Raw genomic sequence first — 24,175 nt, forward strand, 5'->3', positions numbered from 1 at the left:
CCTCTCCATGCAGATGGGAAGGCCGTCCGCTGCAATGTTACATCATAAAAAGCTAACGGCTCCCTCTAAGCCCGGGTTCAAAGTCTCCCCCACCACCCCCCCCTCCTCCCAGCACACACATACCCGGGAAGAAAGCTGGAGCTGTCGCTCCTCTGCCAGCCCTCGTTGTGCCTTCCCTTTGTGCGAGCCCCCGCTAGCTAAGCATGCAGCGAAGGAGGGAGGATGCAAAGGCGGCCCGGGGGGAATAAGCGCTCCCGCATGCAGCCAGGTAGGGAACAGCCCTGTCCGAGGGGGCCCGGTGGCACGGAGGCGGCTCTCACCTCCCCCCCTCCCCATGCGCTCACCTTCACGGTTTCTTCCGAGCCCTGAGATAAAGCTACGATTTGTCACCGTCCTCGGCAGCTAAAGATCTCCGCACGCTCGTAGGTGTGTGATTAAAAGGGGGAGGGGGGAGAAAAATAAAATCTCTCCCCTACCCTCAAGAAATAGTAATTTGCTTCCTCAGTCTGTGCAGCTCCTCAGTCAACTGAAACCACTCGTTCAAGACAGCAACAATCCAGATATACTAGCAAGTCATAAAACTGAACAAAAGCCGACAAACCTTAGAGCACCATCGCTATATGGCCCAGACAAATTACGACCGTCTAGGTAATATTTAAATAGATTCCTAAAGTAATTGCAGGGGGTTTAGGCAACTATTCCTGTTGTAAAAGTTCTCGAAGACATAAAGTAGAACCTGAGGATAAACAGTCACAAAAAGAGGTAAAATTAAAAGGATTCATTCCACGTTTTTTATTCTTCTATGAGAACATAAACATCGTCTTTTTTTCACGCACAGCAGCATTACAGTATTAATTTATTCCGATTTAAGGTAAGAACTAGATATAGCTAGAACTAACATTTATAATAACGATAGAATGCATTTGCTTAAAACGGTATCGGCGTTTTAATAATAATAGACATTTATACATATCTGTATTTATAGTTTTTCCCCTTCTTTCTTTCTTTCTCCTTTTAAAAATCTCTTGCTAATCTTTTTCACCTATACGCTTGACCCTTTGATGCACGTAACTTCACAGTATAAAGGAAGGCGGACGAACTCTCCCTCGCTATCTCAGGCTCTGGCTCAGAAAGTCCTTTTGATGTTCAGGATGTACACTTTGCAGTGAAATTAGTGAGGAAAAAGTGACGGCTTTGTTTCTTTTTTTTACTCAAGGGGGAATCGTTGTGTGCTTATCCCTCGTTACCAACGGTAACGCTATTACTCGACCAACAAAAATATCACTAATTCCACGTCTTTAAGCAAAACTACGTTACGTAAATATCTACAACCAGAAAGAGAGAGAGAAATTCAGAGGTAAGTGTCATAATTTAGTCCATGAGCGAGACGAACTTCGTTTTATATCTTTAAAGAGAAGAGATTTCATTTTCCTGGCCAATTTCAAAGCCGTAATATTGACTTTCAAGGTAAAGAACAAAAAATCGCTCTTAACACCGGTTCCCATGAAGCCCTTTTAAAGGATGCCTGCATTTCATTATTGCAAGTCCTGCTTTGGGAAGGATAAAGGGGGAGGGGGGAGACAAGGAAAACAGAGAGGGAAAAAGCTGAGCTCCCAATATATAGAAATATGGCACGGCTTAAATAATTCATTCCGAAGCTACTTACAGTCCGAGTTACACCGCCTATATTTTAAAAGAATGCGCCTTTAACCGAGCTCGTTTACTTTTCGGAGAGACACGGGGGAGGGGGGGGGGGGTGGGGGGTGGAATATTTGCAGCTCCTGAAATCCTATTTCTGGGTTTTCAGAGCTTGAAAGAGCAAAGCGGGCCCGGGAAAGGCTGCAGGAACCGAGGAGGCTCACACATGGCCCTCAGCATTAGCATGGCTTTCTTCCGCTCCCCCCGCAGCCCCGAAGCAGCTATTAAGAGTTTAAGGACATACTGAGAACGTCTAAAATCGTTAATCCATACAGGTGCGGATGACTACAGCCTAGGAAAATGATACTGGCTCTTTAAACCATAAAGATGTGTTTATAGGTTCATCAAGAGAAATTAAAGTTGGCTGTGAGCTCCCGAATCCTATTCTCTCTGTTCATTTTCTTCAGTTTCATTCTGCGGTTCTGAAACCAGATTTTAACTTGTCTGTCTGTGAGGTGGACTGTGCGGCTGATCTCTAGGCGACGCTCACGAGTCAGGTACATATTGAACAGAAACTCCTTTTCCAGCTCGAGAGTTTGATGCTTGGTATAGGGGCACCGTTTCTTTCGGCCACTTTTTGCGGTTAGCCAGTTTGCTGCATTTTCTCCTTTTGAATTGCCTAGTTTTGAGAAAGTAAAAGAGGGACATTACCAGCGGGTAGGAGGTAAATAGCTGGGGGAGAGGGTGGAAAGGATGTATGGGTGTGTGCGCATACAGGGGCTGGCTCCTCCAGAGCTGGGATGTGGGGGGCCATCCGAGAGCCCCCAAGCTTTCTCCTGAAGGCCTTGGGGCTGCCCACGGGGCAGCCTTTACTCTGCTGGGATGCTCGGAAGGGAATCCAACTCTGACTCCCTAAAATGGGCTTCTCCCCGCTCCGACCCCGCCGTTTCTGGGGGTTAGTTCGGTGAGGGGCCTGAAGCCTTTCCGCCCTCCCGAGACACCTGCTTCCAAAAACAAAAGCCACCCAAAACGTGCGGATCTGAGTTTTACGAGCATGCTCTGGAGGCTGAAAACAAGGTGAGCTGCAAGGGCCGGAGCCCCCTGCCTCCAGCCCCGGGCTGCCTCGCCATGGCCCTCTGTTCTCCCACGAATCGGGAGGAAAAAAATAATAATAATAAAAGAGGGGAGGAGGGAAATCACCCCCTTTCAGGGGAGGGGGGATTCCTATCGCTGGAACCATACGGGAAAGAAGTAACACCGATCCCTCGATGGCTCGGAGTGGCTCGCAGGCGTGGGATTGGCTCTCTAGGAGCTTTCCTTTGCTTGCTTTTCGTTTTGATCTTTAAATTATATATATATTTTAAATTATTATTTTCCAACGGGGCGCCTGAAGGAATAACAGGGCGTCTGAAATGCAGCCAAAGAGGAGTGCCTGGAAAGTCTGCAGCCCACGGAAGGGGAGCTAGGCTTACGCCGTGGGGACCAGAGAGGGAAATAAATAGACGAATGAATAAATAACAACCCTGTTATCTAGCGTAGACGCTGAAGGATATTCGCGGTGCATTCATCAGTCTAATTTGATAGCAGTTCATAGATGGCACATTTCAGCGCGGCTGTTATTCCGAAAAGCATTCTGGATCGTAAAATATAACTTACCGCGTTAATAGGTTTATTTATTGGCACTGCCTATTGCTTATTTTGGATGCCATACAAACATCTCTGTTATCTGGTAGGCACCTTCCCGTCGCAGGGGAAAGATTGAGCTCGTTTTTCTATACGTTTAAGCCGCACGCAGGCGAAAGTTGCCCAGAGCGAAGGCTCTCGGGGTTTTAAGCTATAGGACGGACGTTAATTTTTACGGCAACCCCGTGCCCGAATATTACAAAGTTCAGAAGGTCACCGCGAGCAGCGCTTCTTGGCAGCCCTGCGGGGCAGCCGGGATCCTCCTTTCGCGTCGTGACGCTCCTCGCCCGCGTTTCCTTTTTTACTACCGTTATCACCGTTTCCTAAGCCTCACCCCGCCGTGGTTCGCTTACCTACGGGCTCCTTCTCGGGAGAGGCCTTGCTGCCCTCCGACGGCGCGGGGGAGAGCTCCTCGGCGGTGGAGGACGAAGCGCGCGTCTCGTCCTCCCGCTGGGAGCCGCACGCCGAGGGGCTGGGGGAGCGCTCCTCGTCCTCCCTCCTGCCCGCCTCCGGCACGGGCGGCCCCGAAGGCGGCGGCTGGAAGCGACCGGGGGGCTGCGGAGCGAAGGGAGCTGCCCCGGCCGGCCCCGCGCCGTAGCCCTTGGAGGTGCCGTAAGCCTGGGAGAGGCGGAAGTAACCCGGGACCGGCACCCCGGTGCCGTTGGCGGAGGGGCTGACCTCGGCGCTCAGCCGCGGGAAGGGAGCGAGTTCGGCGGCGGCCGAGCCCTTGGGGCATTTCTCTGAGTCATAGAGGCAGTAGGAGCTCTCCTCCTTAATGTTTTGAGCGAAGGAGCACGAGGTGGCCTGCTGGCTCTCCGGCTCTTCCATGCGACAGGAGCGGGGCGGGTCTAGCCACACTTCCATCCCCGACACGTAGGGGTGCGTGGTGGGGACCATGCTTTGCGAAGTACCTTCATTGCGTTTGCCCAGGACGGGGAACAGTCCGCAGCCCTGCAGCCCGTAGGACAGCTCGGACGCCTGTGGCAGGTAGAGCCCGCTGCCCGGGTAGTAGCCGCCTCCTCCTCCGCCTCCGCCTCCTGTTCCCGCCGCGTCCCCTCTGCCCGCGCTGATCAACGAGTCCACCAGGAAAGAGTTTGCAGCCGGGCTCTCGGAGCATGACATTGTCGTGGAATAATTTGGCGAAGGGAGCGGATAGCCCTTCCTGGCTGACATTTCTTGTGCAAAACATGCTGAATATGATTAGAGATACCCCCGCACCACGGCGAACGCTTGCAGCCAATGGAAGCCCGGGCCTCCCCAGCAACCCCTCCCCGTCTGGTTTCGTATGCACCGAGCTGCTCTCAGGTCGACCTCTGAATTTGGGATATGGATGGATATTAATGTGCGATATGGATTTCCAGCCACACGCACACGTGCGGAGCGGCGCGGCAGGGCAGGGCCGGAGAGGGGCAGGCGGCGGCTCCCTGCTCTCTCCGTTCTGCCCCACGCACCGCTCTGCGCGGCGGTGTTTATGACACCCCGGCTGCGGCAGCGGCCAGATGAAGCTTTTATTATCGCTCCTCTTTCCCCGCGGTCGGGCTCTCCGGAAGCGATGCGTGCTCACCTCCCCGAGCAGCCCGTGTGTGTGTGTCACGAAATTAATAAAGCCAATGCCCTCCCCGTGCTTTATGCCAAGGCTCTGCTCGTTTTATTTGATTGTCTCCTTGTTGGTGGTGGTGGTTTTTAAAGAAATAATAGACATGTTATTGTTTATCACAGATCGTCGGGAACCGTAAAGGGCCCTGGTGTCTCCTTTCATTCAAGACCCGAGGAGGGAGGGAGCCCTTCCAGCCCCGCATCTCCCCCAGCTTACATTTCCTAGAGATAAAGAGCTGGCTGCTGCGCTTAGGAATCTCGGAGGGAGCAATGCCACTCCGGGAGGATTAATTGTGCGGTTGCAGCTTCTAATGCTGTAGTTAACGCTGGATTCTTCCCGAGGTCTGATTGCCATTTAAAATCCAAAGCCAGACATATGCCACAGAAAGAATCCAGACGTGAGCAGCTCAGATGGATGCTCGCACGATGCTGCGCACCCTGTTTATTGGCCTGTTTATATTTGGGCGATCATTTTTATACCCCCCACCCCCCCTCCCCTCCCCTCCTTTTGGGTCATTCACTTTTCTCCTCTCCAGAAGCACCGTCTCTGTCGCAAGCACCGCATTAAATAATAGAGAGAAGGATACGCAGATGAATCCCGAGATAGGAGACAGCCCTGTCCTGCCAATTTGTAATTGTGGCGGAGGGAGCAGACAGATAGCAGACAGACAGGCACGCAGACAGAGAGACACATAGATTTTCTAATGAATCGCTTAATGATCGCTTGCTTTCACTTCCATCATCTTTCGCTTAGGCCATTTTGAAGTCGCCTGCCTGCCTGGCCCGAGGAATTAAGGCTTCTCCAGCCCGAGCGGAGCCTGGGGCTACTCGAGGCTTTCCAGCTCTCGCTGCCCACTCGAGAGCATCAGAGCTCTCTCCTCACCCCCGCGGACATCTTCTCCCGGGGAAGCAGAGCCGGCGGCCCCGATCCCAGGGGCCGGGCGAGATGCGGAGGCTCTGCCCGCTGCCCCCGCCGGAGCCGTGAGGAGTGCCACGTCCCGGCCCTACCCTTGGCGTTCAGAGAACCCCGGAGGGCCCACGGGAAGGGCTGCCCCCCGCCCCCGGCTCTGACACGCCTCACGTGGTCTCCGGGGTAAGCCGTGGCCTGCGAATGGGAAATTACTGTTTTATTTTTTTCCCCTATTTTGCCATTGCTCCGGACGTGTAATTTCGGGGCAACGGGACACAAGCAAGCAAGCCGAGCTGCTGGGGCCCTCCCGAGCCTCCGTCAACTGGAAGGCTGCGGCAGGGAGAGGTCGTTACAACTTCACAGTCGCCATAAAACCTTGATGGAAAGGCGCCCTATATTCCCAGTGTTCTCGAGCTTACCCTTGAGTGCCGAGCGGGACCGCCTGTAGGATGGGGGATATGAGGGGGCCCGACAGCCTGCGAAAACCCTCCGAGGTTGTCCCCACGTTTCCTCCTGTAATACCGTTTGTGTTTCCCAAATGCGAGATGTGTTAACGCGTGATGGACAAACCCTTATCAGATTCCTATGAGGGTCGTATCACCGCTAACAAAATTAATACCATGCAAGGAACCGTTTTATTGGTTCCTATACAGGAAGACTATTATCAATAGGCTTAGCGTTATAAATGCAGATCTAAATAAAGTGAAACGTGAGCCCCAGCTTCACGCTCCCTATATATATTTCCCTGCACAAGTCAGGTATAAAAATTACTCCGGGGAAGTCAGCTCTTGCGGTATGTTTGTTTTGCATTTGCCAAATTAAATAGGAATGGATTGCAAACCTGAAAACCGTGTGGAATCGAGGAGTAACACTTGAAATCCTTCCAAAGCTGTTTTTAAAATAAGCAGCTCCCTTTTAAAAATTGGATTAAAGCGGGTAAAGGCCCGTAAAAAAATAAAACAAAAAACACTGCGATCCTCCTGAATGAAAAGGGTTCAAAATGCATCGCAACAAACGTGAGTTGGCTGCTTCCACCTCCTCGAGAGCTAATGCAGACTACATCAGACAAAAGGCGCGGAGGACAGAGACGATTCGGAAGAAGAAAAGCAGATTTTAGCCTTACTCCTCTTTCTCCCCTCACCCAGGCCCCCGTGGGTTTGATGGCGCAGGGGCCGGGGCTGGGCCCTGGGTGGCTCTGCCCGAAGGTTGCGGTCCGGTAGAGCGGGATCTGCCGTCGGGAACGCCGGTCGGTGCCGCTCGTTTGGTCCGCAGCTCTGCGCAGGGTGGCGGCCGGGGCACTCCGCCTCGATCGTGAACTCCGCTCGGTGCTGCATTATCTCCGCTTTCTTTAATCGCTAACAAGGCCAAGGCAAATAGTAACCGGCATCATCAAACCCACTGAAGTAAAACTAATAACGCGCGCTTGGTTCTTAACTATAAAAGATAATGGTCAATTCCGACTAAAGTGAGCTAATTTGGCATGCGTTGGGTGTAGCTACCGCATTGCCAGCGCTTAACAATGTGTCCCTTGGAGCTTAACCCCCGTTTAAAAGAAATTTTAAAGAATATTGTGGACGCCAAGGGACGAGAAACGCTTTCTTTCTAATTCCGCTTCCGTAAGGAAAGCCGTCCCAGGGTCCATAAAACCGAGCAAATAAAAGTCTGATAAATATCAAAGCCGGCGAGCGGGTGATTTCGTGGAGAATCTGAATTCGCGGCGTGCGTAGACAACGCTATCAAAATAAAACTTTATTGATCTAAGAAAAATATAATAGATGCATTAATAGCGTCGTTAAGCCGTTTTATTGGTTGGCCTAAAATTAAAAACAAAAAAGGGAATAAATAAAACCCGACAGCTCAGCCCCAGCGAACTCCTGACTGGAAATTTCAAAACGCGTCACGTTAAACCGTGATTTATCTTTGCTTTTTTATTATTAGCCCGTATAAAGCAAAAGATCAGCGCCGTTAATCCGGAGACCCATTTTGCGAGCTAATTAAAATATGTTTTTATTTGTAGACACGGGGAAAAGTGCAACTTGCGGAAAGGCGGAGGGCCTCGTAAGCGCGCCGAGGAGTGCATGCGCCGCCTGGCTGAGGAGAGGGTCGCGCAGTGCGTCGTGCTCCTTCCCCCCAAATGAATGCAATCAGGGTATAGTTCTTTAATATTGGAACTGTCAGTCGTCAGGAACGTGCGTGTGTGCTCACCAGATTCCTCCTTTATTTATTTATTTACTCTCCTTTCTTCTCCCTCCCCCCCCCCCCCCCCTTTTTTTTTTTATTTGCTGGAATTGCTCCAAAGAAGGCGGATTTCAAACAGGAGGTTTAGGAACTGCGGCCGTGCCAAGTTAGGTGACAAATGACGGCCCCACTAATTTTATCTTGCCTAGAAATACTTTCACGCTGAGGGTTGGGGTGGGCGGGGGGGGTGAGGGGGGAGCTTGGCTTGTTGTGGCGGATTATGCTGTTAAAAATTAGGGTGAGATTTAATTTTACTCCGCCATCCGGGGGCTCGTTCTCCTAAATATATTTCGGAGGCTTCGCGGATCGGTTTACTCATTTGGATTAGGAACATATTTTGCTAGTGAGTCTGACGAGCTCCGAATTCTGGCATGCGGCGGAACAAAACGCGCCCCGACCGATTCATTCCTGCTCCATCCCATCGCCATTCCCCGGCCGCACTCCGAACAAGGGGGTCCTATTGTCTGCTGAGCCCCAACACCGCGCGGAAGTAACAGCGGTATCGGGTTATGCGAGCGACGGTAGAACCGTAAACATACAAATCCGCCTTTTTAAGCTCACCCTTTTTATTGAGAGAGATGGGCCGCACAGCTGTATGGACCGTTTGAAACTGTATCCCCTCTCCCCTTTTTTGTAGCTGCCCATAAGATCTGGGTGCGCATTACAAATATCTTTTAGCTTGCGGTGCAGCCCTCACAAACACACGTTGGCCCGACGCTTCGATTCGGAGCGTTTAATGAAAAGATTATGACACACACACACACACACTAGTAGAAAAAAAGACGACAACAAAACACAAACCCAAAGAGCTCATGAAAAAGCCTCCCAGGGGTTTGGATGTGGTATGTGCACTGAAGTCGAGTACACGATTAATTAAACACAGTGTAGACACTGAGTTGGCTTCGCCTCTTCCCTCCGAAACACGCAAACCCAAATCATGTGAAATAATAAACAGTTATTGTAAGAAACGAGCTTGTTTTTTTTAAATATTATCCTATGACCGCGGCCGTCAGTAAACAATTCGTAACCAGAGGGCGCTTTAACTGCTGCTGGGGTCCCTTTGATTTATTCAGCGGAGCATTGAATGGAGCAGGGAAACAACAAGGGGAAAAATAAATATTTGATCAAATATGCTGAGTTTAACTCGGCTGGTGTAAAATGAAACGTTGCAAAGGGACCCTCAGCGACTGCCCCGCTCCTCCTCGGGACGTGACTTCTTAGGGCCCGACGTTTCCGAGGGGAGGTCGGGAGAGATCGGCTCCCGAGCTTTTAATGGAGCATCTTTGATGAAATCGATAGGTTCCGATAATCATCTGAGAAATGCTCTCTGCCGGCTCAACATGTGCTTTTAACTAGGCTTGCAACAGCTCCCCAGGAGCACGGTTTTAAAGGCCGCTGTCTTTAAAATAGACGCAACTAGTACTAGTTTACATACAAAGACTCTTAGGGGAGCAAAGACAACACAATTATTTTTTCCTGAGATAGACATTTAAATAGAGCGTAGCCTCTGTTAATATACAAGCGGGTTGAAATATGCAGCCAAACCAGTATCTCTATACAATACCACATTTCCTCCCCCCCCCCCGCCCCCCGCCCCACTCCCCCCACGCCCCTTCTCAAATGGAGACATAACAAAAACATGTGAAACTTTTATGGGCGAGAAAAGTAACCTGGAGTTAGGGATACTCGTAGCCGGGATAGAGTTTCAAAGCTACAACCCCGAGCAGCCCTGAGCACATGAGAATGTGAGACTGCTGGTTGTTTACGGCACATGTTCTAGCTGGGATAGATAGATGGATGGATAGATAGGTGGATGGATGGATGGATGGATGGATGGATGGATGGATGGATGGATGGATGGATGGATGGATGGCCACTCTGGTCCTGTATGCATGCTGGCTTAACGTGCAACCACATGCTTAGTTTTGAGCAGAAGTGTGTCAAAACTTGTTTACCACAGGCTGCGTCCAGCTGCGAGGAAGCAGGCTCTCCTTTTAAGTTACCAAGCGACCCTAACTAAACTATAGTTCAAGTCCAATAAGATCGTCAGAATTGTCTGTCATTTGTAGTCTGGGTTGCCATAGATCTAGTTGATTGAAGACACCTACTGTTCCCCACATAAATGTCAAGTTTCATAATATTTCCAGCGCCGCAATTTTTATAACTGGAAGAAATCTACAAGTTTTTCTGCAAAAAGAAATATTTCCAGATACCGTGGATTTTCCACGCCGCCGGCCAAAACTTTGCCAAGAGACAGAAAAAGGTCAACAGTGCCTCAGAAAGCCCCTGCGACTTTAATTCACCGCTTTAATCACCAACTTTCGAGAGCCGCTTCCACTGCCAGTGCTAAGGCCGGCCCTCCCCGCGCCCCACGGTGACACCGCACCCGCCGTCCCCTCTCCTCGCGGGGCACGCGGAGAGCACTTACCTCCGCGCATTGCCTATGCCGGAGCCCTGCGGCCCGACCTCCGCCGGGTCCTTCGCGCTAATTGAGCGTGCGGCCGCGAAGTGAACAAAGGCCAAGATTCCGCCGGGCTGCTCCCCTCGGCCCGCGGCTTTGACATTGATCTGACGATCGCCATCTGGCGGCCGCGCCGCCCCGCGCAGCCCCGGGCCCCTCCGCGGGCCGCCGGCCGCTCACCTCCCGCTCCGCCCGGCACGGCAGCCGCCGCCTTTATAGCGGTGCATTCCGCATCTGCGAGCGGACAAGTCACGGACACTTTTTATGGCCGCATTGTCACAGCAACACAGAGGATGCGATTTTATTGGGCTAGGAAATCAAACCCCGAGCGGAGAAACTCCGTGGTTTAACTGTCTCTGGGATTGGCCGTGAATGCCAGTTAATTTTTAACCAGGAAAGGAAGCTTTCTCGCTTAACTTTCATTGCCCGTCAGCTCTCCATCCGTCCCTCTCTCCCTGTCTGCCGCCCGTCCATCCATCCGTCGCCTCTCGGCTCGCGTTCCCCGCAGACAGACAGACGAACAAATAGACAAACAAACATCAGAGCCTCCCTTCCCTTCGCTTTTCAGCGTTCCCTCCACCGAGGCGCTGTCTGTCCGGCGGCGGTTGTCAGCGAGGCCCGCGTCAGTGGGAGTGCTTCACCTCAAGGTTATGGGTGATGTCCAAGCAATACAGAAGTTCAAAGCCAGAAAACAATGAGAAAACAGAATGTACTTTTTTTCTCCTGATCAAGACTGGGGTCAACATTCGAGATTCAGCTGCTCTTCCCAAAACACGTTCCTATCCCAGACATTGTTTTGGTTTGGTGTCCCCCCCCTTCCCCCCAATCTATTTTCTCCTTGCATCCCTCCCCCCGCCCCATCCCACCCCTCCCTGCCCTGGAGATCAAGGACAACCCCAGCCGGCCCATTTTCACAGCGCTGCCAGGCGCATTTTTTTCTCGAAGGAGGCAACGGTTTTCCTAGGGCCCTCACCCTCCTGAGCACGTCCACAGAGTGCTCTTCCGTCCCTTTTCTTTGGGGATGGGTCCCTAAAATGAGCCCCAAGCACTCCCAGCACCGCTTACGTTGCCACACGCGTAGGAGCACACTGCGATATCACATCCCCGTGTGACACGGAAGGGACCTCACTCCACAGGACAAGGACACGGCCTAACACGAAGCCTTCTCCACGTTCCTTTCCTAACCAGACCAGTCTGTTTGGTCACACCAGGGCAGAAGACTTAACAGACGAGATATACGAAAGGACATTCATTTCTCCCCAAATGACCCCACAAGGTCGTGAGGAATTTCGGGTACCAAAGCCATATCAGGCAAAGTGACATGCAGGAACGCGACGCCAGAATGAAAAATATCAAGTTTCCATTGTTTTTATTTGCCTTGTGCGTTGTTCCACTGTATACATGCAACCAAGTACTTTCGCATATTAAAAGAAAACGGTATATACACATAGTCGATACATATGGAAAACAAGTGATGTCGTATAAAGATACTGCTTTTGGTGAACCGTGACAAAGAACTTACATCCATTTGGTAAATGTACTCATCAGAAAACTTCCTCATCACCACTTTGTTGCACATGGAAAGAAACCCCACATCCCTTCAGCCCCAAAGGAGGAAAAAAAAAACATCAGGAAAAAGAAAAAGGCATTCGAACAAAATAGGTCATGGGTTCCTCTTTTTATTATTTACAAGTCTTGTAAAACATCGCTCCTGTATGAAATATACATTCAGATATTCTCAACAGCAAATTACCTTAACGATAGAACTCCGTAGCTTTTGTAAACTGATATAGAATTTTAAATAGCTTCCTATTTTTTTCCCCTCTTTTTCTTTTTTAAATTGCTTTTTTTTTTTCTTTTTTTCTTTTTTTTTTCACGCTTTGGTTCCTGCAGGGAAATATATATATTTATAGATACTTAAAATAACTCCGAACAACTCTCCGTTCTTTGCATACGTCGGCTGGGCGACAAAGTAGAGCTCGTGACATTTAAAGTAGACGACAACAAAATGACCGTATTTACACTGTTTGGCTTCTGATTAAACTCCTCACTGGTCACCTTTACAAGAGCATGCGATTGAGTTATTTTAATGATCCAACGTTAGCGCATTGCACAACTCCAAGTTTCAATTAAGTGTTGTGTGGTATTTGCTAAACTGTCGTTCTCCACAGGTATTTCCTGAAGAAAGTTTGCGAGCCAGAAGCCAGAAGGTTGGTTTCCTCTCCGTATTTTTTTTTCCTGTTAAAAAGCTGAAATTCACCCCCCCTTTTTTTTTCTCCCCCTCTCTCTATTTTTTGTTGTTTGGACTCTTTATTTTTAGCATTTAAATATGATTTGTCTCCGAAAAGATGGCAACGAGCGGGCCGTTGTCATAAATAAACAACGTGAGAAATCTTTTGCTTTGTTGTTGTTCTTTTTCTCTTTGCAGTGATTGTTTCTTTGCGATGTATGGCAAATTTATACCTGATTTTTCTTTTTTCTTTTTTTTTAAGTAAATATTTCAGTCTTTCATTCTCTTCCCACCCCATTCCCCTCTTCCTCCCACCCCAAAGGAAACGCTATTGTACCCATCGCTACATCCACGTTACGACTGCTCGTAGACGGCCTCGTGAAGGTGTAGGCATGTCACCCCCCGCCCTTTACCTCTCTCCCCCCTCCCTTTAATTCCCTTTTCAAATCCATGGGCAATGGCTCACTGCCTCAACCGCATTTTTCCTCCGTGAAGGACGAGAGATCGCTTCCCAAAGTTCGCATCCTGGCTGCGGCCACTCGCGGTGCCGGTGCCCACGCCACGCTCCGAGGGGGCAGCGGGACACGGGGACACCCCCGTCCCCTCCCGGAGCTGCGATGCCCTGGAAGGTGAGAGGCGTGGGCCGGGCTCTCGGAGGTGACGCGCGTGGTGGAAATGGATGGACGCCACGTGTGGCAAAATCAAACCGATTCCAGTTGGTATGTAAATATATAGACAAAACAATAAACCGTCATGGAAGGTCCAGAGCAGATTTACATGTATGGAAAACCTCGGGTTCTTCGAGTTCCGTCAGATACACACCTCCTTCCTTCACGTAACCTCGTGGCTTGACCTTGTCAAGGGCGAAATCTGAATTTAATCTCGTCTTGAAAAACGCTACGAGTTTTAAAGTAGTGGATTAGCTGAGTAATACTGTAATCGGTCCCTGTTAATTTTTTTTTCTTTCATTCTTCTGTTTTGAAACCATATTTTTACTTGGCGGTCGGTCAGATTGAGCATTCGGGAGAGCTGGAGGCGTTTCTCTTTGTTTATGTAGACACTGAAGAAGAATTCCCTTTCTAGCTCTCTAATCTGATATTTGGTGTAGGGGCATCTCTTTTTACGGGTCCGTTGTCCACCTGTGGAGCGAGAAAAGGCACAAGGGTTTGTCACGGCGGGGCCCGGGGTGGGGGTGGGGGACAGCGGGGCGAAGCACCTCGACACGCTACGACGCGCGTTCCGCTTCCTCCGCGACCGCCCTCGGCAGCCGCAGGGCTGAGCGCACGGGGGGCTGCGGGGAGCCGGGACCCACCGGGAAGACTCCGGCCCCGGGCAGGGCGGAACCCCGCCGGGAAGCGGGGCTGCGGCCTCGCTCCGCGGGAGGAAGGGGCCAGCGGTCGTGAGGAAGCCCCCGGAGGCGGCTCGGCCGGAGCCGGACGCGCTGAGAGTGGGCAGCGGCCGCCCCCCGCTGCCCCCGGCAGCAGCCGGGCACCCCGCGGCGCTCCGTTCCCCTCTCCGGAGGCCGAAGAGACCGCACGGCCCCGGCACGGCTCAGCCCCGCGGCCGCCACGCGCTCCGGCGGCAGCTTTCTAGCAAGCACAGCCACCATTTCGGGGTGTTCTCCTCGCGCTTAGCCGCCGTGGTTTTAAAGTTCATTAAGCGCAATAGGAAAGGGCTCGAGGATCAGAAGCCCTTTGCATTCAATCTAGCCGCTACCCCTTTAAAAACTTCCTTTTCTGGTACAGTTCATTGTCGAGGTATTTTTCCCCGAGCTGTATACTGGCGTTGCCTTTTAAAAAGCCCACATAAAAAAATCAGCCTTTGACAGATTGAATAACAATTGTAAGTAACAAACTGTTGGACAGAAGGCAACGCGTAATTGCCACAGCGCCCGAGTAAAATGGCTTCCTTTAGACAAAAAGGCCAGCTTTAGGTTAATTTGTTTCTTTTAATATATTGCTACAGTTCAGGCGGCTACTTTATCTGCTCAACGCGGCTCGAGCGCAATCGTTAAAGCGGCGATGGCTTTGAATGCGGCTCCTAACTAGGCTCCCGGTGCAACACATGGCTTTTATAAAATCACGGGATTACATCGGTATCAAAGGAGCCGGGATCGCCCTTCTCTGCCGAATTTACAGGCGCCCGACGCACGTTATTATATTTTCGAGAGCCGACCGCAGAGCTCCCTTTTATTACGATTCCCGAAGAAGAAAAAAAAAAGAAAAGAAAGGGGAAAAAAAAAGAAAGAAAAAGGAAAGAGAAAGAAAATTTTTTAAAGGCATCCGTCGCCCGGTGGGTATTTCACGGCCAATTTCAGCACTAAACACGTGATCTCGCCTTTTATAACAAAGTTTTGTTGGGGGAAATCTAAAGGCCCTTCATAAACCTTATATGCTTATAAAACAGCATATAAAAATTTAACAGCGGCGGTGCGCTACATTTCCAAGTCCCTCTCCGAAAGCGCTCGGGCGCTGCCTTTATACGTACTGGAGCTGCCGGATTTCTCCTCATTGTTGCCGGAAGATGACTCGGGGCTGCTGCCGCTCTCCGGCCGCCTCCGCCTCTCCTTCCCCGCCGCCGCCGCCCCGCCGCAGCCGCCCTCCGAACTTGAAGTTGCCGCCGTCGCCCCGGCGGCCGCGGGCGCCTTCTCTCCGCTCTTGTCCGGCGGATAGTCCGCGGAGGAAGGGTTCTCCGCCGTGCCGTACGCCGTCTCGAAAAACTGGTCGAAAGCCTGCGGCAGGACCCCGTTCCTGCCCACCGTGCTATAGAAATTGGAGGAGACGTTGGCGCTGGGGTGGTGGTAGACGTTCGCGGTGCTTTTGCCGAACACCTCGCCCATGCTGGCGGTGGTGGTGGAAGGCAAGCAGTCTCTGTGCATGATCTCCTCTGCGGAGTAGCAGTGGGGCAGGTTGTTCCGGGGGTGCCATTTACTGGAGGGATCAATGGCATATTCCCTGAAGGTCACTTCTCTCACGGGTTGGACCTGGGGCAGGTTGGAGGAGTAGGAGTATGTCATAGGGCGAGAAGACGGGGTCTGGGGCAGAAAAGAAGGGAGGCTGGAGAAATCAGGACCCGAGACGTAGTACGTACAACTTGGCAAATACATGTTAGAGGAACAAGGAACACGCTCATCAAAATCCATCATTAGGGCTACCTCGGCTTCTCCGCATTAGCTGAGCTTAACATGATTCTCTAGCGCAGCTGCCCCTTTGAAGCAGATCCGTGAAGTAAGAAATTGGGAGACGTAAGCTGACGTGGAGAGCCTCCGGCCTCGGCGGGGAGGTGCGGCCACGTGACGCGCCGTGCAAATTGACAAGCGGCGGCTGCGGGCCCGCGCCTCTTTGTAGCCATCTCGGGGGAAGCAACAGATCGGCGCGGCCCCGCACCGCACGGCCCCGCACCCGCACCGCGCGGCCCCGCGCCGCCCGCCCCCGCCGCCCGCCCAGCCCAGCGCAGCAACGCGCAGCAGCGCGCAGGTTGGCCCCGGTACAGTGCAGGACACAAAGGCACCGCTCGGCACTGCCCCACACTTAGCGCCCGGCCCCTCGCACCCCCTGGCTCTGCAGCACTTAGCAATGCCCACAGGGCTAGGTGAGAGCTCTCTGTTTGTTTGTTCGCTTGCTGGGGTGTGTGGTGGCTCGTTGGCAGGCTCCGAAAGGAAGGGAGCAGGAGAAACGAAGCAACGACTCCTTCTAGAAAGCTGCTTCCTAGCAGGAAGCTCTCCTTGGGAAAGCGGTCACTTTAGGGTTGGTGGCTTCCCCCACTTTTATCCTTTCCCTTTTTATTTATTTTTTTATTGGCCTTGATTGGGTCTTCAGGTTCACCCCATCCTCCTCTGCCCCCCCCCCCCCCCAGTCTCCCCCCCCCAAAAAAATAGTCTATATATATATTTAAAGCCCCCTCGCCCTGCAGGGTTTTGCTGGAAACCTTCCTAGCAAGAATGTGCCAGGGTCAAGTCTGCACTGATTTTCATGGTGAATAGATTACATGCTTGCATTCATGTTCACTTCCGAAGCGCTTAGTGTCTTCCTTCCCTCCCTTACATATTAACCTCAAATACCCCGTGCGGCTCCAGCCAAGCCTCACTAGAGGTACTTAGCAATATTGGATTCCCAGAGCGCAGGTTCGCTTTCCTCACCGCCACCCCCACCTCCCTGAACCATAGCCTGCCTATTTGCCACGCCAGAAAAGCCCTTTAAACTGCAGAGCACTGGGCGAAAAAAAGTGTTTGCTGATCTCTTCTCCTCCGCACCGCCGCTAAACGCTCGGAAAACCGGTGGATGTAGGGCTGCCCCGCTTCGACAAATACTCCGGCTTTAATTGCCAGAAGCCCAGTTAAAATGATTTGACATACTGTTAACCCCTAGGAACAAACTCGCCGTCCCGAGATCCTTTCCTTTCTGCCTCGTACCGTCGCCGAAGCCTGAGACCCGGGGAGACCTATTTTAAAAACGTGGTTAAATTTTTACTATTGTTGCATGAAAGGGATGATATAGAAAGCGGATTGTACAGGGCAGAGGCTAAAAAGTACTTCTCTGCCAATAAAAATGCACACCCCACCGAACGAGCGCAGCCAAAGAAAACAGAGAAATACGCCAAAGAATACAGCACCTTTTGAGGCATGGACATCCCTCGGCTGTTGGGAAAAAAAGAAATGTTTTTTTGCTGTTCCGATGCTCGATTTGAGAAAAGAAATATTTGGGTTCCGGCTGGATTTAATCATAACAGAAAAACAGAGAGGCAAAAGGCTGTTGTGGTGTCGGTGCTCTGATGAAATCAGACGGAGCTCGAGGTCTGTGCCCCCATGGACCGGGGAGGCTGATGGAAAAGGGACCGAAATGCTGGAGAAATAATATTTGGATTTCCTCCCCTTTTCCTCTCCAGCTCTGTGGAAGTATTTATATATCCGGAGAAAGTTCTATAGTAAATTCTGGAGATCTTCGGTATTTAAATATCAACATCGATTTGTTTATTTATTGCTCAGCTTATCGTAACCGACTCGATAACAAATCTAATCATGCGGCTTGCAGAATATATATATATATATTCTCATTATGTATTTTCCCTACATTATAGTTAACTGTTACATTTGAATTCGAGCTGTAAATTCAACATTATCAAGTAATTACTTTGTAGCGGAGTAAACTAATTTATTAGCATTAATGTTTATATGCCTTTTTCTTATTTTACAAGGGTTACCGTTCACAAATCAAACGCTCCGGACGTATCCCCGTAATGAACTCTTTATTTTGGTTTGCTGCTAGAACTTCTTATGCTCGCTGCGTGTCTGCGAGCTGAACTTGAAATTAGTGAATTAATCTTCAGGCTTGACGTGTTTGCTAGAAAGTGGATGGAAAGGGATCGCATGTCGTCAAAACCGCTAGCAGAAGACTGCATTGTCGTTTGGGGATTGTAAAAGCGCTTGGGGATTCTCCCTCTCTCCCCCCTCCTCTAACTTGGGGTGGGGGGTGGGGGGGGTGCAAGAGCTCTGGTTGGCTTTTTCTTTAACGCTCATAGCCGCGCTCGCATCTCATTTCTCCCCCAGTTCTTCGGTTGGGTAGGGGGGATTGAGGGGTGGGAGCCCTCTTTGGGCACCCAGCACGGACTGTGCCCCCCCCGTCCCCCCGCACTGCCGCCCCTCCCCGTGCACAGAGAGGCAGCGTTGGGATTTCGGTGACTTTGAGATAACAAAGGCGCCACCATTGCAGAGCCTCGCCCCGCCTCTGGGTGATGGCAAACAAATTCTTGCACTTGTATTAGGGCTTTTAAGGCTATAATTGAACGCGGCGCGTCTAGGAGAGCCGAAAACAGTTCTAGACTGACCTGCGGTTTTATAGCACTTTGGCAGTCAACTTCAGCTTGTGTCAGAGCAGACACGACAGGGCTGCCCGGCCCCGGGACGCCACCTACTTGGCCCGGCTGCGGCCCCCCCCCCCGCACTCATCCCATGGCAGAGCTGGGGCAGCGCTGGCGCAAGGCTGTACGTGCCCGAGGTCGAGGCAGCACACAAAGGGAAATCGAGGCAAGGGGGAGGTATGGGGGGGGGGGGGGGGGAGGTATGGGGGGAGGCTGCAGCCAGGCCACCCTCTGCGAACCGGGCGCGTGTGTGCGCGGGCACAGCGCGCACACGTGCGGCCCCGATGCCTACTTTGGGACTGCTCCTCCCCGCTGCTCGTTCCCAAAAGTAAAACTAAGAAAAGAATAAAAACCCAACACCCGCTCAAGCAGTATATTGGTTTCATCCAGTTTTCAAGGCGGGGGGGACCCCAAAACGCCTCTCTCAGCAATCGGGAGAGTTCCGGGGAAGGCAGGGAGCGAGAAAACACGCCCGGCACGGACTGTTCTCTGCTTTATTTGCTGTTAAGTGAAACAGAGATAATGTTCGCCTAAAGCCCCGGAATGTGTGGGTAATTGCAGGGAGCCTGCTGTTAGGTTGCTGCGCTCAGCACAATTATCAATGTCGATTATTTGGTCTAACGTTGAATTGCTCTTTTAATACAGTAATTGGGACTTCCGCGTCGAGGAAGGGGGAAAATCGAGCCTTCCCTTTCCTAAGCTCGACGAAAACAACATCAACAAAGGGAGGCATTGCGTTTGGAGAAGCGAAATGCATTCGTTCCGCCTCCCCGTGTATTTCGGCCGGATTAGGGAGGCTCAAAACGCTGCGAATGTTGCAGCTCTGCTGCTGCAGAACGTTTTGCAAAGGACGGACGTGGCCAAGAGGCGGAGAGGCTGGGAGCACGGTCACCCGGTTAGCTAAGCTAAACAAAGCGGGGGAAAGCTACAGCTCTTCTTTGGAGGAATATAAACAGAGCCGGGACGCCTCGATAGCGCGGCTCTATGTATACACATCGCGTGCAAAGGGGACTGTTTAACTTACTACCGCTGTTCTCCGAAAGGTCAAGTTCTATAGTATCCAAATTGCTGTCTTTTTTTTTTTTTCTTTTTCTTTTTTCTTTCTTTTTCTTTTTTTTTTCTCGGCTGTGTTTTGCTTTAAAAAAACAACCGGTAAGCCGAGCGTTTACCTTGCCGGTAGGGTGAGTGCCTACAATTAACAGCAGCGAAGCAGCAACGTGTGCTAAAAGGCATTCGTTGTCGAGTAGAGCTAATTGAAATATTCCCGATTGCTGGGCTGAGTCTCGTAGGCTCTTTCCGCGTAGGCACGGCGGGGCTCGCTTTGACTCTGCCACGGGAAAGTAGTTCGGGAATTAGGACGGAGCTTTGTAAACGTGCAGGCTGATGACAGCGTGCAAAGTCTTATTAGAAACATGTAGGATGAGGGAATTCACGGCTCTCTTGCCACATCCCCTTCCCTCTTTTCCAATGAAAATAATGCCAGAAGGCGATAATTCTTCTCAAAATTGGCCAGGAATGCAGCTTCAGAAAAGCGTGGTTATTGTTTGGATTTGAAGTATTTCGAGCTCAGAAGGTCTTAACCGGCGTTTGTTCTTTTCTATTTGCCTTTTGTCCGTTAGGGAAAGGAGCTGCACGCACCCGACTATTAAAATCAAACCAAAAACACCATCATCACCAACAAAAACCTAAATTCATCCCCTTTAACGCCGCGATGGAGAAAAGCACTACAATATTATATAAGATTTTTCGAATATTGGTTTACCCCATAGTCTGAAGTGATTTTTGATAGCGGCGAGAGGGAAGCCCCATGCTGTGACACAGAGCAGCTATTTGTGTCCCGAACCCGAGCGGTATGGTTCTGATTTTGCTTAGGAAACTGTAGACTATGTGGAACGAGAAAGAGCAGAGGTAAACAAGACCCCAGGCAAGGTGATTCTGCCTAGTTTGTTGCATTTAATCTCACGGCATTATTTAAGAGACGTGAACTTCTCGAAGGGCTGTACTCATGCGGGAGTAGAAAAATGTAGATTCATTTTTAATATCAATTACCGAGATTCTTTCCTTTGCTCTGTCACGTTCTCTTTTTAGTCGCAGAGATGGAGGTTGCAGGGAGGTATTTTTTTCCACCTCTCAGCTTGTGCTCTGGACCTAAAGAGGTCTGCCCGTCTCTGGCCACCAAGCACGATATTTTGCATCCCTTTGCTAGGATGGACCTCTTCCTTCTGAACTCTCACTGACTCCTATCGTTTCAGCAAGCACAAATACTGAGCGCAGTTTTCAGAACAGGAAGCTTACTGCGGCGAGAACTCTTTCCTTTCCCGAGAACTATTTTCTTGCCCTTTTGCAGCCGAACAATTTGTTGTCGTCATGCACACCCAGCATCTTTACAAGCGCGGAGGGTTTCTCATGGCCGTGTGCCCCACAGCCCGCCTCCCCAGCATTGTGCCCCCCCCTCCCTCCTCGGTCTCTCTGAAGACCCTCTACAATTTAGGTTCTGTTTACTGTTCGCAGTTTGCTTCCGATAGAAAATACAGGCAGGTTTGGCAACAAAGAGGGCATAAGGAGGCACTATCGTAGACGGTCACGTATTTCAGAGTTTGATTGACTGGGGATGCTGCCGTCGCTGTCTCCTTTTCTGCACCTGAAAGCTTTGCGATACCTACTCGACGAGTGAAAAGGCACAACCAGTCTTTCCTCCCCCTATGGAGCCAACTACAGGTGCAGGAGTGCTCTGACAAAAAAACAAGGCTCTGGGAGGGGAGTCCGCACAAAGCGGCGGGCTCGAGAGCGAGTCGGAAAGCCAACTCCCTCCGTTATCTCCCCCCCATACAGAACCCAGCCTCTTCTCACCGGTTCCCACCCAAATTCACAATAAAAACTAGGACACTGGCGCCGGGGGCTGCTGGCAGCTTCCAGCCACCTTTCACGCCCAATAGCTTTACGTGGGATTAATCCGAGCGTTTACTGAACGTCCCCAGCGAGCCCTGGGAAGTGAAGGGCTGTCACAAAACGCGGAGATCCCCGCACACGACCACAGCCTGACGTTGTTCCCGTGCAAAGTTCCCCCGCAGCCTGGAACGCAGCTTCCCTACTCATAGAAGGAAAAAAAAATAGTCCTCCCAAACATTCCCACGTCGCCTTACATTTAAAAGTATCGCTACAACGGATGCCTTGAACTTGACCTTAGGTTTGTTAATCCAGGAAACATATTCGGCGAGAGAGTGAGAGAAAAATATATCCAGCCGCGGTGCATCTGATAAACGGGAGTCCTTCTCGCTCCGAGCGAACAACGCACACGAAATACGAGCTATATAGAACGTGCCCTCCGCATCAGGAGCAGAAAACTACAGAGATGGAAACGCCTCAACGCCGGGACGCTCTGCTCGCCGTCACACCGTTCCGTGATGCCGTGGTGCAACTTTACCGCACTCGGTACAGCAATTCGAGTCGAGGTAATCGACCGGGATTCTCAGCTGCGTTGAATTTTATAGGATATGAGGCTTTCTCTAACGCACGCTGGTTTTTAACAGTGATTTATAAAGTCGTTGGTTTTGGTTTTTGTTTTTTTCTTTTCCTTATTTTTTTTTTTCTTGCCCAACTCGCCAAGGAACACAGAGGATTTTACTGTACCACACCGCTAACTTTATGGGAGAGGCTTTTTCACATATCGTGAAACCCACCGGAGTAAGAACTCTTCTTCCTCAAGGATAGTTCAGGGGGCGGGCACAGGAAGTATCCCAGTGCCGGGGCTGTCAAATCAACGACTTGAAAGCCCGAACTTCATATTTTGATGGCTTCTCAGAGCTGCGTTATAATGGAGGTACCTGTACTTGGATAACGATCTTCACAGCAATCTATTGGTCTAAAACGAGCTGAAAACGCTCATTCAGTTCTACACGGAACCCTCTGCCCCGCACGGCCAGGCCGGCTCTGCGAGGACTGCTCTCTGTGCGTCCTCCCCTCTGTCACGCAAAGACACCCGCACGGGCAGAGCTCCCTGTGCCTCCAACATGGCTGCTCCGGGCGGTGCGGGCTGAGCTCCCGCTGCCGGTGCCGCACCGCCCAGCTGCGGGCAGAGCCGCTCCGAGAGCACAAAGCGGAGCCGGGGCCGCCCCGGCAATGCCGTACTCATCCTTTCCCTTTCGCTTTAACTCCCCATTTCCAAGCGCTTACACGACGCGGTGTTTCCATTTTGCAAAACCTGTAGTATTTAAATGGTAGCCAACCACTAGCCGCAGCCGGTTTGGCCTTCTATTCAAATCTATCATTTTTTCCTCGTGCCCGAGGGCACACCGAGGTGTAAGAACAGAGCATTGCAAACACCTTAGTAGTAATCGACAATTGCTGCTAACCCAAGCCGACGGCCGAGGCCAATTTATGCTATCAGGAATAAATACACGGGCATTGCCCAGTGTGTTCAGCCCAGAGAGGTTCCGACGTCCTCGGATCGCTGTAAGTCGGCAGGCTGCAGCGCCCGGCCCGCGTTTCCTTCCCCAGACACACGCCCAAGCCCTGGCCACCAGCAGACAGGTTAACCCGCCTCTCACATCCTTCCCCGCATCATCCCACACAGAGCGTCCGACCCTCCTCCCCGTCTCATCAAAGAGCGCAATAATTTCAGAGGCGACCACGCACAGACGACCGGGGATGAATAACAGCCGGGAGCCGCTTCGCAGAGCTGCCCGACCCAACACTACCGGCGTACAAAGCCCAGAGAGCCGCAGCCCCGACTGCTAACCCTCCCGCACCCTGCGCTCTGCTCCAGCCCTCCTGGCCCCCGCCTGCCGGGAGCCTTCCCTTCTTTCACCTATGCTGGGCTGCTAAGCGGCAGCTCTGGGAAAGGTGGAGCCAGCTGGAGAAAAGAGCTTACATTTGGGAGCGGCTCCCCTTGTCTATCAGCATCACCCCGCAGCCTCCGCACCCCTCTCCCCGTGAGCGTGGGACGCAGGGAGCAGGGCGGGTGGGTGGGCGCGGGGGAAGCGGGCCCCTGCAAAACCCTCCGCAAAGGCCTTCCGAGTCACGCAAGGGGCTGTGCGGGTGGGTTAATTGATGGCTTCGTGGCTTCGTTCACCACCGAGCACGGGGAGAGGACAAACATTCACTTCCAGGAAGAGCAGGAAAATCTTACCCCGGCATCCCGACTTGTCTCTCCTGAGCAAAGAGCAATCCCCGCGGAGGCTGACAGCGAGGATCCTGCGCTGGGCTGGAGACCTCCGTGGCAGTGAGGATGGAGTGCACATTTTTTGGTTTCCTCCCCTACTGCTTAAATATTCCCGGTCCACAAAACATTCCTTCTCGGTCTCCCATTGACTCGGGTCTCAGTTGGTTTGGGTTTATATATATATATATATATATTTATTTTGTTGCTCTAGTTGCTGTTTGCCTGCCTTTGAACGAAGAGCAGTGTAGCCATTAGGGCACAGCGTCCTTCCTGCCAGCTCCAGGCTGATTGCAAAACGCAGCGATACCACGGGCTAATTAGGATCGTTGCCGTTATTATCACTGCTGTCAGAGCTGTTTATTTCCCCTCTCTCTGTCTCTCCCGGTCCCCTATGCTTTCCGA

General features: G+C 51.5%; 2 protein-coding genes across 2 annotated transcripts; both read right to left on the minus strand.

Moving 5' to 3' along the window:
• Window positions 1-1,673: 1,673 nt before the first annotated feature.
• HOXA10 (homeobox A10) lies at window positions 1,674-4,494 on the minus strand. The gene is made up of 2 exons (XM_072329673.1): window positions 3,675-4,494; window positions 1,674-2,317 (listed from the first exon to the last, which is right to left on the minus strand). The coding sequence occupies exons 1-2, from the start codon at window positions 4,492-4,494 to the stop codon at window positions 2,043-2,045; spliced, it is 1,095 nt and encodes a 364-aa protein (XP_072185774.1). The 3' UTR covers window positions 1,674-2,042.
• A 9,168-nt stretch (window positions 4,495-13,662) lies between these two features.
• Window positions 13,663-15,901, minus strand: HOXA11 (homeobox A11). The gene is made up of 2 exons (XM_072329796.1): window positions 15,244-15,901; window positions 13,663-13,895 (listed from the first exon to the last, which is right to left on the minus strand). Exons 1-2 carry the CDS (start codon window positions 15,899-15,901, stop codon window positions 13,663-13,665), a joined length of 891 nt encoding a protein of 296 aa, XP_072185897.1.
• Window positions 15,902-24,175: the final 8,274 nt, after the last annotated feature.

The sequence above is a fragment of the Excalfactoria chinensis genome, chromosome 2 (assembly GCF_039878825.1).
Source record: "Excalfactoria chinensis isolate bCotChi1 chromosome 2, bCotChi1.hap2, whole genome shotgun sequence".
Lineage (NCBI taxonomy): Eukaryota > Metazoa > Chordata > Aves > Galliformes > Phasianidae > Excalfactoria > Excalfactoria chinensis.